This window comes from Scomber scombrus, chromosome 8 (genome assembly GCF_963691925.1).
Source record: "Scomber scombrus chromosome 8, fScoSco1.1, whole genome shotgun sequence".
In the NCBI taxonomy this organism is placed as follows: domain Eukaryota; kingdom Metazoa; phylum Chordata; class Actinopteri; order Scombriformes; family Scombridae; genus Scomber; species Scomber scombrus.
In genome coordinates, this window is record NC_084977.1 from 16,091,896 (window position 1) to 16,104,173 (window position 12,278).

The 12,278-nt window shown below is 42.1% G+C and overlaps 1 protein-coding gene across 7 annotated transcripts in view; it reads left to right on the top strand.

Moving 5' to 3' along the window:
- Positions 1–12,278, top strand: part of si:zfos-588f8.1 — a 59,059-nt gene that overhangs the window by 39,959 nt on the left and 6,822 nt on the right. For 6 of the 7 annotated variants that reach the window (XM_062424725.1, XM_062424727.1, XM_062424729.1 and 3 more), the window contains exons 13-32: positions 1,672–1,793; positions 1,919–2,060; positions 2,210–2,405; positions 2,969–3,044; positions 5,333–5,446; positions 6,232–6,271; positions 6,515–6,637; positions 6,755–6,835; positions 7,018–7,128; positions 7,579–7,704; positions 7,836–7,985; positions 8,106–8,254; positions 8,463–9,668; positions 9,807–9,882; positions 10,033–10,145; positions 10,809–10,924; positions 11,412–11,605; positions 11,719–11,826; positions 11,934–12,104; positions 12,210–12,251. In XM_062424725.1, coding sequence (XP_062280709.1) covers positions 1,672–1,793; positions 1,919–2,060; positions 2,210–2,405; positions 2,969–3,044; positions 5,333–5,446; positions 6,232–6,271; positions 6,515–6,637; positions 6,755–6,835; positions 7,018–7,128; positions 7,579–7,704; positions 7,836–7,985; positions 8,106–8,254; positions 8,463–9,668; positions 9,807–9,882; positions 10,033–10,145; positions 10,809–10,924; positions 11,412–11,605; positions 11,719–11,826; positions 11,934–12,104; positions 12,210–12,251 — 3,456 coding nt within the window. The remainder of the gene's footprint in view (positions 1–1,671; positions 1,794–1,918; positions 2,061–2,209; positions 2,406–2,968; positions 3,045–5,332; positions 5,447–6,231; positions 6,272–6,514; positions 6,638–6,754; positions 6,836–7,017; positions 7,129–7,578; positions 7,705–7,835; positions 7,986–8,105; positions 8,255–8,462; positions 9,669–9,806; positions 9,883–10,032; positions 10,146–10,808; positions 10,925–11,411; positions 11,606–11,718; positions 11,827–11,933; positions 12,105–12,209; positions 12,252–12,278) is intronic. The other variant, XM_062424728.1, reaches the window with a different exon arrangement.

Here is a 12,278-nt window from a genome sequence, read left to right on the forward strand (position 1 = left end):
GGGGGAAGAAGTTACATGCTTGTTAATGCTAGCTTATCTTTATCCTTTGGAGTCTGGGGCAACAATAGCATCATATATTGAAGTTAAATCAATTTGTGTATGTATTCAGAATTTATTTGGAAAACTGTGTACTATTGCTTCATTTTGGCATACACATTTGTCATTTTTAAATAGGTTAAGGTTAAATAATTCAGGTTAAAAGACCCACAGTGGGATTTTTCATCTTTCCAGTTTGATTTCATTTCTTTTTTTTATAGAATTTTATTTTTCCGTTTTCTGGTTAAACAAATGACACTCACACCTTAACAACATAACAATCACAAATATAACAGACATATCTATCACAACTATTCAGACAACAGTGACAGTATCATCTCTCGCTGTTAAAATAATAAAGATAAAATAAGTATTAATATGAGTAAAGAAAAATAAATAAAATTGGTTAGAAGGAGAAAAGAAAGGCAATGTGTGATTTAGGCAAGGTAATGCTAAGGAACAAAAAAAATAAAAAGGGGGAAATAATCATAATAATAATGAGAAAGGATTATCGGGCCGATGGTGGGGTGGGAGTGATCCCTGTGGCGTTAAGGAGGAGAAGTGGGAAATAAATGGCTCCCAGATTAACAGAAATGTATCTTGTTTGCCATCTCTGAGATATCTTATCTTTTCAAGGTGGATGCTAATCAGATCACATACCCAGTTAATATGTGTAGGTGGGTGACTGGATTTCCAATTTAAGAGAATCAACCTCCTAGCTGTTAGAGTACAGAAAGCAAGGGCATTCTTCCGAAGGTTTGAGAGATAGGGGGTCTTTGAGGAAAGACCAAAAAGTGCAGCCAAAGGACAAGGTGCAATTACTAAGCCCAGCGCTATTGACAAGCTAAAGATAGATTTCCAGAAAACAAATAGCCTTGGACAGAGCCAGAACATATGCAGTAGTGAGCAAAGGGGGTCTGTCTGTTTTAATCTTCGCTAGTCTAACTTTAGTCCAATATATGCAGTGTATAAATTTAAATTGGATGAGACCATGACGGGCACATATAGAAGAGGAAGGGATTCTGCGTAAGGCTTCTTCCCATTTTTCATCCCTAAATGTATGGCCTAAGTCCGCCTCCCAAAATTGTCTGGTTGTGGTAGTGTATGAGGGAGAAAGACTTGTAATATAATCATAAAAAGCAGACACAGCTCCCTTTTTGTTGACACTGATTTCTAAAATGGTATAAAGGTGTGTTTGAGGGGGGAGTTTAGGAAACTGGGGGGAATTTTTCCTGACAAAATCACGAATTTGTAAGTATCTAAAAAGATGGGTAAGGAAGATGGGAAGGAAGCAAAGGTCTCATCTATATACAAGTCCTTAAATGTTTTTAATTCCTTTTCCAAACCAGAGACTAAAGGCTTTATCACTTAGTGATGGGGGGAATGCCGAATTTCTGTTGCAGGGAGAAGAGATTGAAAATAATTGTGTCCAAAATGGGATCTGAATTGTTTCCAGATGTGCAAAGACTAATTAACTTTTGGGTTATAATTCAGGCGTTTAGGTATCAAAGGTCATAGGGGAGCAGAGTAATGCTGTCAAGGATGAAGGTTTACGGGAAGTTTCTTCTAGCTGTACTCATATTGGTTGATTTCATTTCTAATGAGTTTGTTCATGCTCTGTGATGCCACATGCAGGAGGAGTACCAAGCAGAGGGAATCACCTGGCACAACATCGATTACATAGACAATGTGGGCTGTATTCATCTCATCAGCAAGAAGCCCACTGGCCTGCTCTACCTGTTGGATGAAGAGAGCAAGTAAGAATAACAGCAGACATTTCACAGCATCAATTAATCTTTTCAAGCTGTCAATTAATCTGACACATATTTTTCTTCTCCGCTTTCTGTTTGTTTCCTGCCTCCTCTGTCTGCCTGTGCTCCAGCTTTCCCCATGCCACAGATGAGACATTGTTGGCCAAATTCAAGCAGCAACACCGGGGAAACAAATACTTTGTGCCCACACCAGTCATGGAGCCTGCCTTCGTCATTCGACACTTTGCTGGGAAAGTCAAATATCAAGTCAAGGTAAGAAGGAGGGTGCACAGAGAAGACGACCAGTAACATGATAACTATAAGAATTACACTCAGTTACACTCAAACAAGTCCTTCACCTTTTGTTTGTGTGTTTCTGTAATGTGTATCTGTAATGTTATTGATATGTTTGACCTCTCCAGGATTTCCGTGAGAAAAACACAGACCACATGCGTCCAGACATTGTGGCGTTGTTGCGGAGCAGCGACAGCGCTTATGTTCGGCAGCTCATTGGCATGGACCCTGTGGCAATGTTTCGCTGGGGCATCCTGCGCGCTACCGTTAGAGGCATCGCAGCTTTCAACGAGGCTGGACGCTCCTGGGCCTCTAAGAGTTCAGGTATGTTATCAGTGTAATGCTGTCAGATACATGAAGATACATTTTACCATGCATAGCGTATATTGAATATTGAAAGTTTTAAGCATATCTGACTGGGCTGAATTAGTTTTTAAAAAATTGGTATTGACACAACACAGAGTTACAAACAGAAGTGCAGATTTTTGCACTTCAGTTGTAGAGATTTACTCTCCAACAGAAAAGTGACCTATTAGACCTCTTGAGCTGCATACAATACAACTTCAGAGGACTGCAGTTTCTCTGTTCTTTTATTAGCCTCTCGGGTCAGTGCATAGAGAAGTATGGAGGTCATAAACATGGCACTTTAGCAGATTTTGACATTCTCCCTGCAGTTCTCAATCCTCCAGACTATTTTGGTGCTCTCAGACATAGCCCATTGACGTAGGAGCCTTTTTATGTGGATTAACAAGATTAAATAAAGACCAAAACAACAAAAACTGCTGCAGTCATGTGACTATGACCAGTCTCTATTCTAGTAGAAAGCATACTGATTCATGTATCGTTTCACTTGTTAATGTGTATTAAATGTGTTTTTTTAAATTTAGGTGTTGTCCGTCCAATCTCCAGAACTCCTTTAGGAGAGCTTCAACGGTCCAATGCCCCAATAGAAAGAATGTACAAGTAAGAACATCTATAATTGATATGAAACCATGAAACTTGTGTCACTTTGTTGTTTTTTTTAACTGTCAGATCTTTTTCCTCTGGAGGTATCTTATCTGCCATAGCACCTGTGGACGTGGAGGCAGAGTGTCGGTGCTGTTTACTTTGTGGTTAATAACTGTGTTGCGTTGCACTTTCATGAAACACAGACTGAATATTTTAAACAGAATCAACACAATATTCAGACTTCATGAAGCTGCAACCTTTCCCCCCCTTTAAACTATGCAAGAACATCTGTTTGATGTTCCTTGTTGAAGGAAGTGTTTGAAGTGGTTTTTGCACTGTGCACCTCCACATTTTACCCTGTGGTACTGAATGAGTTGAGGAGGGACAATATCAGACACCTAAACTCTTCTCAGAGGTACTACTGTATTGGAACGGAATTTATAAACACCCTGTCAGATGAATCCTCCTTCACCTCATCTCAGTCACACACATTTTCTGTCCCTCCCTACACCTTTTGGTGACCCTAGTGTGTGCGGTTCTCTCCTCTCCCTCTCCCCCCACAGACGAGCCTCTATGCTCGATTTCTGCTTTGATCACTCAGAAGAGCGCCCTCTAGAGGCCTTTGAAGACATCTTTGCTAGCTATGAGAGTAAGAAGTAAGTGAGTTGGTGGACAGGAGTAAGGAATGAAGACATGAGGCCAAGCAGGAAGGAAATGTGTTTAGTTTTGGGTAATAGATAAGACTGGTTTGCTCCATTCTCTGAGTTTACTCCCATACGAAAAAATCTGATCTTTTTTTTTTTTAAGCTATGTGGTATAGTTGAATTCAAATCAACAAAATTAGTGTACTTTTTCAAATACTGTTCAGCCTTTCAAATGTTGCAATGTCTGCTTCTTCAAATACAAAAATAGTGAAGTGTTTCCTAAGAGGAAGTTTGTTGCGTACAGCAAAGTTGCCCTTTACTTTGCATTCCCTCTCTTCCCTCGCTGTAATCTCCATCATTTTCTGTAGCTGTTATAATCTCTCTCTCTCCTCACATTTATTATTCTTGCGATAGAGCACAGGAAGGTGTTTGTACTGGCCTACTCTGATTAGCCACCCGGATTACCTACATCAACCGTGCAGCGCTGGAAGCACACACGTATTCATAAACGTACAGAGGCCCCTAGTCAAATAGACAAAAAGAATTGGGTGAGATTTCTCAGAATGGAACCAAACCATGAGGAATATTTTTGGACCATTGAGCCCTCTAAACTTAACCCTCTACCTCCTGCTTTCAGATCTGAAATTACTGGGTTTGTTTTTTTATTTTTGTTTTTTTAAACACAAAGTGGTTGAACTGAGTTGAACCTCTAAGCGCATAGTTAAAATGATTAAATCATCCAGTCCCTTCCAGATCTGCAATCACAGAGACGTAGAGGTTGGTTTCAGTGTGACTCATTTATGTGTTGCCCATTCCTTCACTGCCTCACCTCTGTTTTCATGGTCAAATGTGGTAAGTACAGAAAAGTACTGCATGGACTAGCCCTGAGACACAGAAAAGTCTCCTTATTAACCTCACCACACCCAGTCTACAGTGTAAAACCAGCCTCAATGAAAGGAACCATGAATCCAACAGCCTCACTAGTAACACAGCCAGTAACAGCCCCAGCATGGAAACAGATGGCCAACCAAACCGAACGCCAGCTCAGCTCTGCATGTTAACTGTCACACTGGCAAGGAAATGGGTGTGAATACTCCACCAAGTCCTAGTCTTTCTTGTGTGTGTGTGTGTGTGTGTGTGTGTGTGTGTGTGTGTGTGTGTGTGTGTGTGTGTGTGTGTGTGTGTGTGTGTGTGTGTGTGTGTGTGTGTGTGTGTGTGTGTGTGTGTGTGTGTGTGTGTGTGTGTGTGTGCGTGTGCGTCTCTTTTTCCGTACTTACAAGGGATATGGCAGCATGGTTGGGTGGTCTAGTGTGTCTTGTGGTTTCCATGTATATAAACATGAACAGTAGGAGAATAGATTTTGTGGGTTATTCGTCACGGATGAGCAGGGTCTGAAAGCTGAAGTTCCTCTTGATATCAGACCCCCAACTATCCTGCAGTGTGTGTGTTCCTGTCTCGGGTAACTGTGGCGGTGTGTTTTCTTCCAAGGTGTCCTAACAATGGTGTTCTATCAAACCCTACTTTACTTTTTTTTTTGTTCTCCTTCCTTCCTCCTTTTGTCGTTTTTTCCAATCTTTCTTATGTTTTTCCCCTCCCTTCTCCCAAACTCCCACTTCTCCTTCCCTCTCTGCACTTTGTTTGTGTGTGTGGTGTGATCAGAGACATGCATGCACAGATCATCAGCTCCATTAAGAACTTGCAGCTGGATGGTGAGGACCCTCGCAAGCTGCTGCAGTCCTGGGGTCGCCTCCGTTTCCCTCGACACGTCCTCCAGTGAGTCTGCAGACAGACCTGGTGTCAATCTTTCTCCAGGCAGCTCAGGCAGAACATGCTCTTGTTAAAGCTTTGTTTTTTTCCCGAGTACAATTTAGACCAGTTCAACATAAACTGACATGGATAGTTATAACTGTCTCAGTTACAGCAACTTCTCTCAATGGATCATGTGATCTAATTCAATAAAAACATTGAACAGACTCCTGCCTCATCAGCAGACATCACCTTATTAGATCTGTTTGTAGATCTAGATTTCTTAAAGGCTAAAGCTGAAATGCCTTCAATACTTTAATTTACTGCAGCATGAATATCATCAGAAGACTGTGCAGGCATGTGAGGTCTTTTGGAGCATCTTCCGAAAATATGCCCAGTGGCCTTGCAGCATGTTAGACATTATAGCAGTCTGACACTGACCATGAACATACATTTTGGCCCTTTTTAAATAGCGATGGTAGCAAGCGAGCATGTCTGTCTGTGTTTGGTGAGTCTCTAGATGTTACATCCCATCTCCTGCAGTAAACTCCCCCATCCACCTCCATCTGCTGCTGCTGCCCGTCATCCTTCTCCTCTCATTCACTCCAGCATTGCCTCTGCCTGTCACTCATCCTGTCTTCCAGGTGCAACACTTGATTTCTTCACTGACTGACAGCGCATGAAGAAATCACCTGCCCATACTAACCCGGCTTCAGACACTCCATCCACTACTCCATTCATCCTCCTGCTTCACTGCTCAAACATTTCAGTCCTTTAACTCACCCTGCATTTTATTTCTCCTTTTTCCACAGGAAAAACAAGAGCATCAAACAGAGGCAGATCATCCCTAAGGTAAACCTGAGTGTAAAGACCTCAGCATATAAATATAAATAAGTCACAGAATCCTGCCCTATAATGTTGTTAAAGCTTGTTGTAATTTTAATGTGATTTTAAAATTAATTCTGCAGTTGTTGGTTATTGTGCCTGTATTATGTTGTCATTATTTCATTAGTATTTCAATGATACTAATAATGAAAACAAGTGTCTTATGAAGTGGCATGAAGTTGTGGTGTTAACTGTACTGTCACTGTGCAGAATTTGATAGATTCTCGGTCTCTGAAGTTCATTGTGAGCTTGACACTGCACGATCGCACTACCAAGTCGCTGCTCCATCTGCACAAGAAGAAGAAACCCCCCAGCATCAGTGCCCAGTTCCAGGTAATATCACCTGCTACAGTATACACACTAAACACAGAAACAGGCCGTTTTAAGCCTAACACACCTTCCAGCAACAATACCAAACACTCAGAAAACCCATCTCCTTGTTTTCTTTAGACCTCTCTGACCAAACTCTTGGAAACTCTGAACAGAGCAGAGCCTTTCTTCATTCGGTGCATCCGCTCCAATGCCGAGAAGGTAAAACTTGTCATTCTGAGTAATTTGTTCTTTAACATCTATACTTTGAGTCCCTGTTTACAATTATGTTTTTTGGCCAAATGGACCATGAAAAGATACTTGAAAGCTCAAAAGTTAAGACTTTGAAAACGCACTTCTCTCACATAACCAGATATGCATCTTGTATCTTTGTATATGAGCAGAAGGAGATGTATCTGGATGAGGCCTTGGTGGTTCAGCAGCTTTGTTATACAGGAATGCTGGAAACTGTTCGCATCAGGAGGTCAGGCTACGGAGCCAAGTACACATTCCAGGTACTAAAAAGTTTCTCCTCATTTAGGAAAATCCATGTCATAATAACACAACAATATATTGCTCACACCTATTATACCAGGTGCCAAACCTTTGTTCTTAGCCAGGTAACATTTTGATGTTGAATAGATGATGATGCAATGGCCTGCAACAATACTACACACATGAAGCCAGTGTCAAAATATAATCCAAGACAATACCTTAGTCACTCATAGATGCTGTCTGCATCTATTTTTAGAATCTGCACAGAAATATATCCTTGAAACACAAACCTGTTGAAATGTTTACTATGCTATAATGATAAAGTATTATCAAAAATGAGATCACTGTAGATAAAATAGTTATTGTTTTATATTGGGCATTAGGTTTTGACATTCTCAAACTCATAAGTCCTCTCTTGAACAGTCCATTCATTTCCTATTTTTATTACCTTTCTTGTCTTGTTCCTGCAGGAGTTTTTAGAGCATTTCAGGGCTCTGCTGCCAAAGAACTCCATTGCCTCCAGGGAGGACATCTTAGCACTGCTTGAGAAGAAGATGGGCCTGGACCCCACCACATACCAGATAGGCAAAACTAAGGTACAACATTAAACCCCTGTCAGTGCTCAGTGCATCTTACAAACCTAATTCTTGTCTGCATTTGTGTCTGTTCACTTTGTAAGATTTAAAACACCTGTGCATGTAAAATCTGCTTTGTTCTCTCTTTTCAGGTGTTCTTGAAAGAGCTGGAGCGACAGCATCTGCAGGACTCGTTGCACAAAGATGTAATGCGTAAGATCATCTTCCTTCAGCGCTGGTTCAGAGGTCGCCTGCAGAGGAAAGAGTTTCTGGACATGAAACAGGCTGCCGTCTTGATCCAGGTAAACACAGATGAAACATATCTTTTTCTGGCAGTCATGTCAGTATATACATCTTATTTGTCATGTTTTTAATATTCATAAGAGACTTATACTATAATCTCGATATGTCCTTCCTCTTAGCGTAAATGGCGCAGGTACTGGAAGCTACGGGCTGCCACGATAATCCAGGCTGCTTGGAGAGGCCACAGACAGAGATCAGAGTTCCACCGCCAAAGACAGGGTGCCACTAAAATACAAGCCCTGGTCAGAGGCCACTCAGCACGCAGGAGGTAAGAACACAGAGGCTGTTTGTGTCTCTACAGTTGGTTTTCTAAGACAGCCTGTCAAATGTCCAGTTAGAATAAGTGAGCTTGGACACTGGTAGATTCTCTAATAACATTTAAAAAATGTACTTTCCCATCATAGATAGTTGTGTGTAAACATTTTAAACACATTACAACACATTGTACAATTGTATTTCTATTTTGTGTATTTCAGGGTCAACTCCATACGTGAGGAGAAACAGAAAAAGGAGGACGAGGCAAAAGAAGCTCAGAGGAGGGTAGAAGAAGAAGAAAGAAGGAGGATTGAAGAGGAGGAGGAAGCAAGGAGGAGGATGGAAGAAGAAGAAGTAAGAAGAAAGGCAGAAGAGGAGGAGGCAAGGAGGAGAGCAGAAGAGGAGGAGGCAGCCAGGAAAGCGCAGGAAGCTATGGCTGAAGCAGCAGCACAGAAACAGAGAGAGGAAGAAGAGAAAAGACGAGCAACAGAGCCTCAAACAAGAGAGGATCCGGATATAGAGCTGGTCACAGAAGAGATGCTGGATGACAACCTTCCAGTCCAGGAGAGAGGAGAGGAGGACAGAGAGATCACAGTAAGCTCACATCCAGACGAGGAACAGGGCAAGGATGATGAGGATGATGATGAATCGCTTGAAGCAGATGAAGAGTGTGGATCTCCCACTTCTGATTTAGAGACCAACGGTTCCCCGGCTGGGGCTGGACCTCAGCTGCACGAGAAAGAAGAGGACGATTCGGAGAACCAAACACTAGAAAAGTCAAATACAAAACCTGGTCTGCCCTCCGATGGGGCCGACTCAGATGCACTTACAACCATATCCCCAGGTCAGCAGGGGGATAAACAGGCTCCCGGCACTACCTCCACAACTCCCCATGCTGACCAGAAGAGAGCACAACCCCCAGTTAAGGGCCAGACATCCAGGAGCCAGGAGAAGAGGGAGCAGAGGAGACGAAGAGGGCTAGAGCACAACCAGAGAGAGAGTGAACGAGCTGCCTCGACCACCTCCTCCTCCTCCTCCTCAGATGTTAGCAAGGAGCAAACGTCACCACCGAAGAGCAAAAGCCAGGAGACAAAGCTAAAAGAACGGGCGGACAGCAAGGAGCTTGACCAGTACACTTTTGTGGCCTGGAAAATGAAGGACGACAAAGGAGGGAAGAAGGAGGCCAAAACTTCTCCTCCCTCTGCTGGTCCTGTTCGTCCATCCACATTATCCTTGCAGCCTGCCGACTCTGTGCCCGAGAGAAACGGCCTGGGAGAGGGCGCCGGAGCAGTAAACTTGCAGCGCCGGCCTGGTGCAATAAAGGAGAAGCCAGAGAAGTGGAGAGGCAGGAGGAGTGATGGAGACCAGTCTGAAAACAGCCCTCCTCCACCTCACAACAGAGAGGAAAGGAGGACAAAACACTCACTGTACGTCCATCTGCCCTCATGTTAAACTGCAAAACCTGTTATTTCTCCAATAAACAATAGTTCTCAGCTCTAACACATACATATCTATCCATAAATTAATTTGTTGTCATCTATATCCCTTCATCTGTTAATCTGCAGGAGTGAGACAGCATCCTCATCAGTTGACAGTTTGTCTCCAGGCTCTGAGGGTGCTGGTGCTTTTTCATCCAGAGAGGTATTTTAAGTCTTAACCTATTTTAACTGGCATAGTTCCATATATAAGCTTTGGAAGGTTAAAAATCTTCATCACAACATTTTTCTTTAAGTGGCAATTTTTTTTTACTAAACACAGCTAGTGTAATCTTCTTTTGTTTTTTTTTTGCAGACGACTTCATACCCAGAAAGCCAAGCTGAGTCCTCCAAGGGCTCCCTCCGAAGAAGACACCATGATAGTTCTGGTTACCAAGAACCCCCCCCAATCCCATCCACACCAGACAAGTACTGTTCTTCACTGATCTGATCTAGAGAAACATGATCTAGTGATGTGATTCAGCAGGGTTGTTATCATTATGAAAAAATGTATCAAATGTCAACATGTATCAATATGTCAGCTGATACATTTGTTTGAAAAGGAAATGGAAATCTGCATTCGCTGTAAATCCCTCTGATTCATCTTAGGCCATTACAATGTCTGCTTGAGTCAGACTGTTCATGGGAAAGCTTTGTCTTGTGTAATCAACCGATCCCGAGTTCCTTACGAGGCCTTGGCACGTCACAGACGGAAATTCCTCACAGCCATACTAATAAATTTAACTAACTAATACATTTACTCTGAATGGATTTATAGGTCAAAACTGGATGTTTATCTGGACTTTTATCGGACTGAGGCACTGGCTGGATTGTTTTGTTTTTAATTTGTATTGTTGCTATGGTGACAGTGCTGGAGCGGAGCTTGAGTTTGTTGCACTTTAAGAAGCAGGAAGCCTATGAATAATTCGGTCTTCATAGTTACAAACAAGATATCCTTAAGAAGTAACAACCCAAAACAGAAACACAACTAACTGTAATCTGCTTTTATAAAGCTTTTAGACTTCCGTTTTTACACAACACACAAGGCATATGAATTTTCTTTAGAGCTTCTTCTCTTTATTGTTCCTGTAGGCCAAGTGGTTTCTTCAGCAAGATTTTGAAAAAGCGCCCCAAGGAGGCCCACACCCCAGACAACGGAGACCTGACACACTCTCAGATTCTCAGTGATAATTCAGCAGGAGGGGAAGGTAAATAATACACTGGTTTTGTGTCATCTCATGGAGAGGAGATTAACTTTATTGCTTTAATTTGACTGGGTTTTTTTGGGGGTGCCACTTGCCTAAACCTGGTAAAAAATACTATTTTTAATAGATTATAAAACTGATTATATTTTATCACCAATAAAAATTGCATTATTTTGAGATCTTAGTGTTTTATTACACAGCTTTAACTGCACTGCAGCTGCTGGACTGCTGCAGTCGCACCTCATGAAGTGAGATGTGGAAATAAAACACAGGTGTATTATCATTATTATTCATAGGCCTCAACTAATCCTACTGCTTGCTTTTTGAGAAAATACTGACCCGTGCAGGATCATTCTGTAGATTCTGCATCAGAGGTTTGAGTTGAGAAAGAGCCAGAAAGGAAGTTTATGTTTCATTCATTCCCCTTTTCCTCATTTATTCATTTGTACTTTGTGATGATGAATATTAAAATATTCTCCCTCCATTTCAGCCTCATCGTCTGGACACCAATCTCGACCTCCCTCCCAGTCTCACGGGGACCGCGCTGGAAAAGGTTTAAGCCGTAACCCCACCATTAAAATCAGTCGCGCCACTCGGGTCTCTGAGCAGTGGAATGCCTCGCTGGATCGGGAGATCACCAACGCCAATGAACTGCGGCAGCTTGATGAGTTTCTGGGCAACCAGGTAAATTAAAGGAGTCAAGATTTTACTTATTACAGGAAATAATTTTAGCTGATTAATACAAAGGGACTCTTTTACAGGATAATATTGTTTTGTCTATGTGTATGTGTCTTTAGGTCAATGATTTCCGCTCCAGAGGGAAGTCCCTGTCAGATGCAGAGGGCATCTTTGTATCAGCCACCATGCAGTTCAGAGACACTATCAAATCCATGTATTCTCTCCCAGTAAGTCTGTCCGCAGGCACATAAACCCACATACTACATATTTATCAAAGATTCCTCACATCCTCTACTCTTAATCATCTTCTCTCCTATCCCCTTTATTTTACCAGAAACCCTTGATCGGCTACAAAGGTCTGATGACAGGCTACCAGAACCAAGTGATCCGCCTGGCGGGAGACCAACAGAAAGGAGAGGTCAAACTTGTAACCAACCTGTTCCAGTCGGTGCTGGATGGCTTCATCAGAGGAGAGATAAAGAAGGCGGAGGCTGAGCCTGCAAAGGTGAAACATCTTAAGGATGCTCTCACCTTGATTTATGTCATTCACTAGTTAGTCCATACATAAAAAAAATCATGCATCCATGCTTGTGTTTTGTCTCAATTTCAGCCTCCTAAAACAAGAAAGAAAAGGCGGAAAAAAGATAAAAGTGTAAGTATACAGGGTTGATATGATACT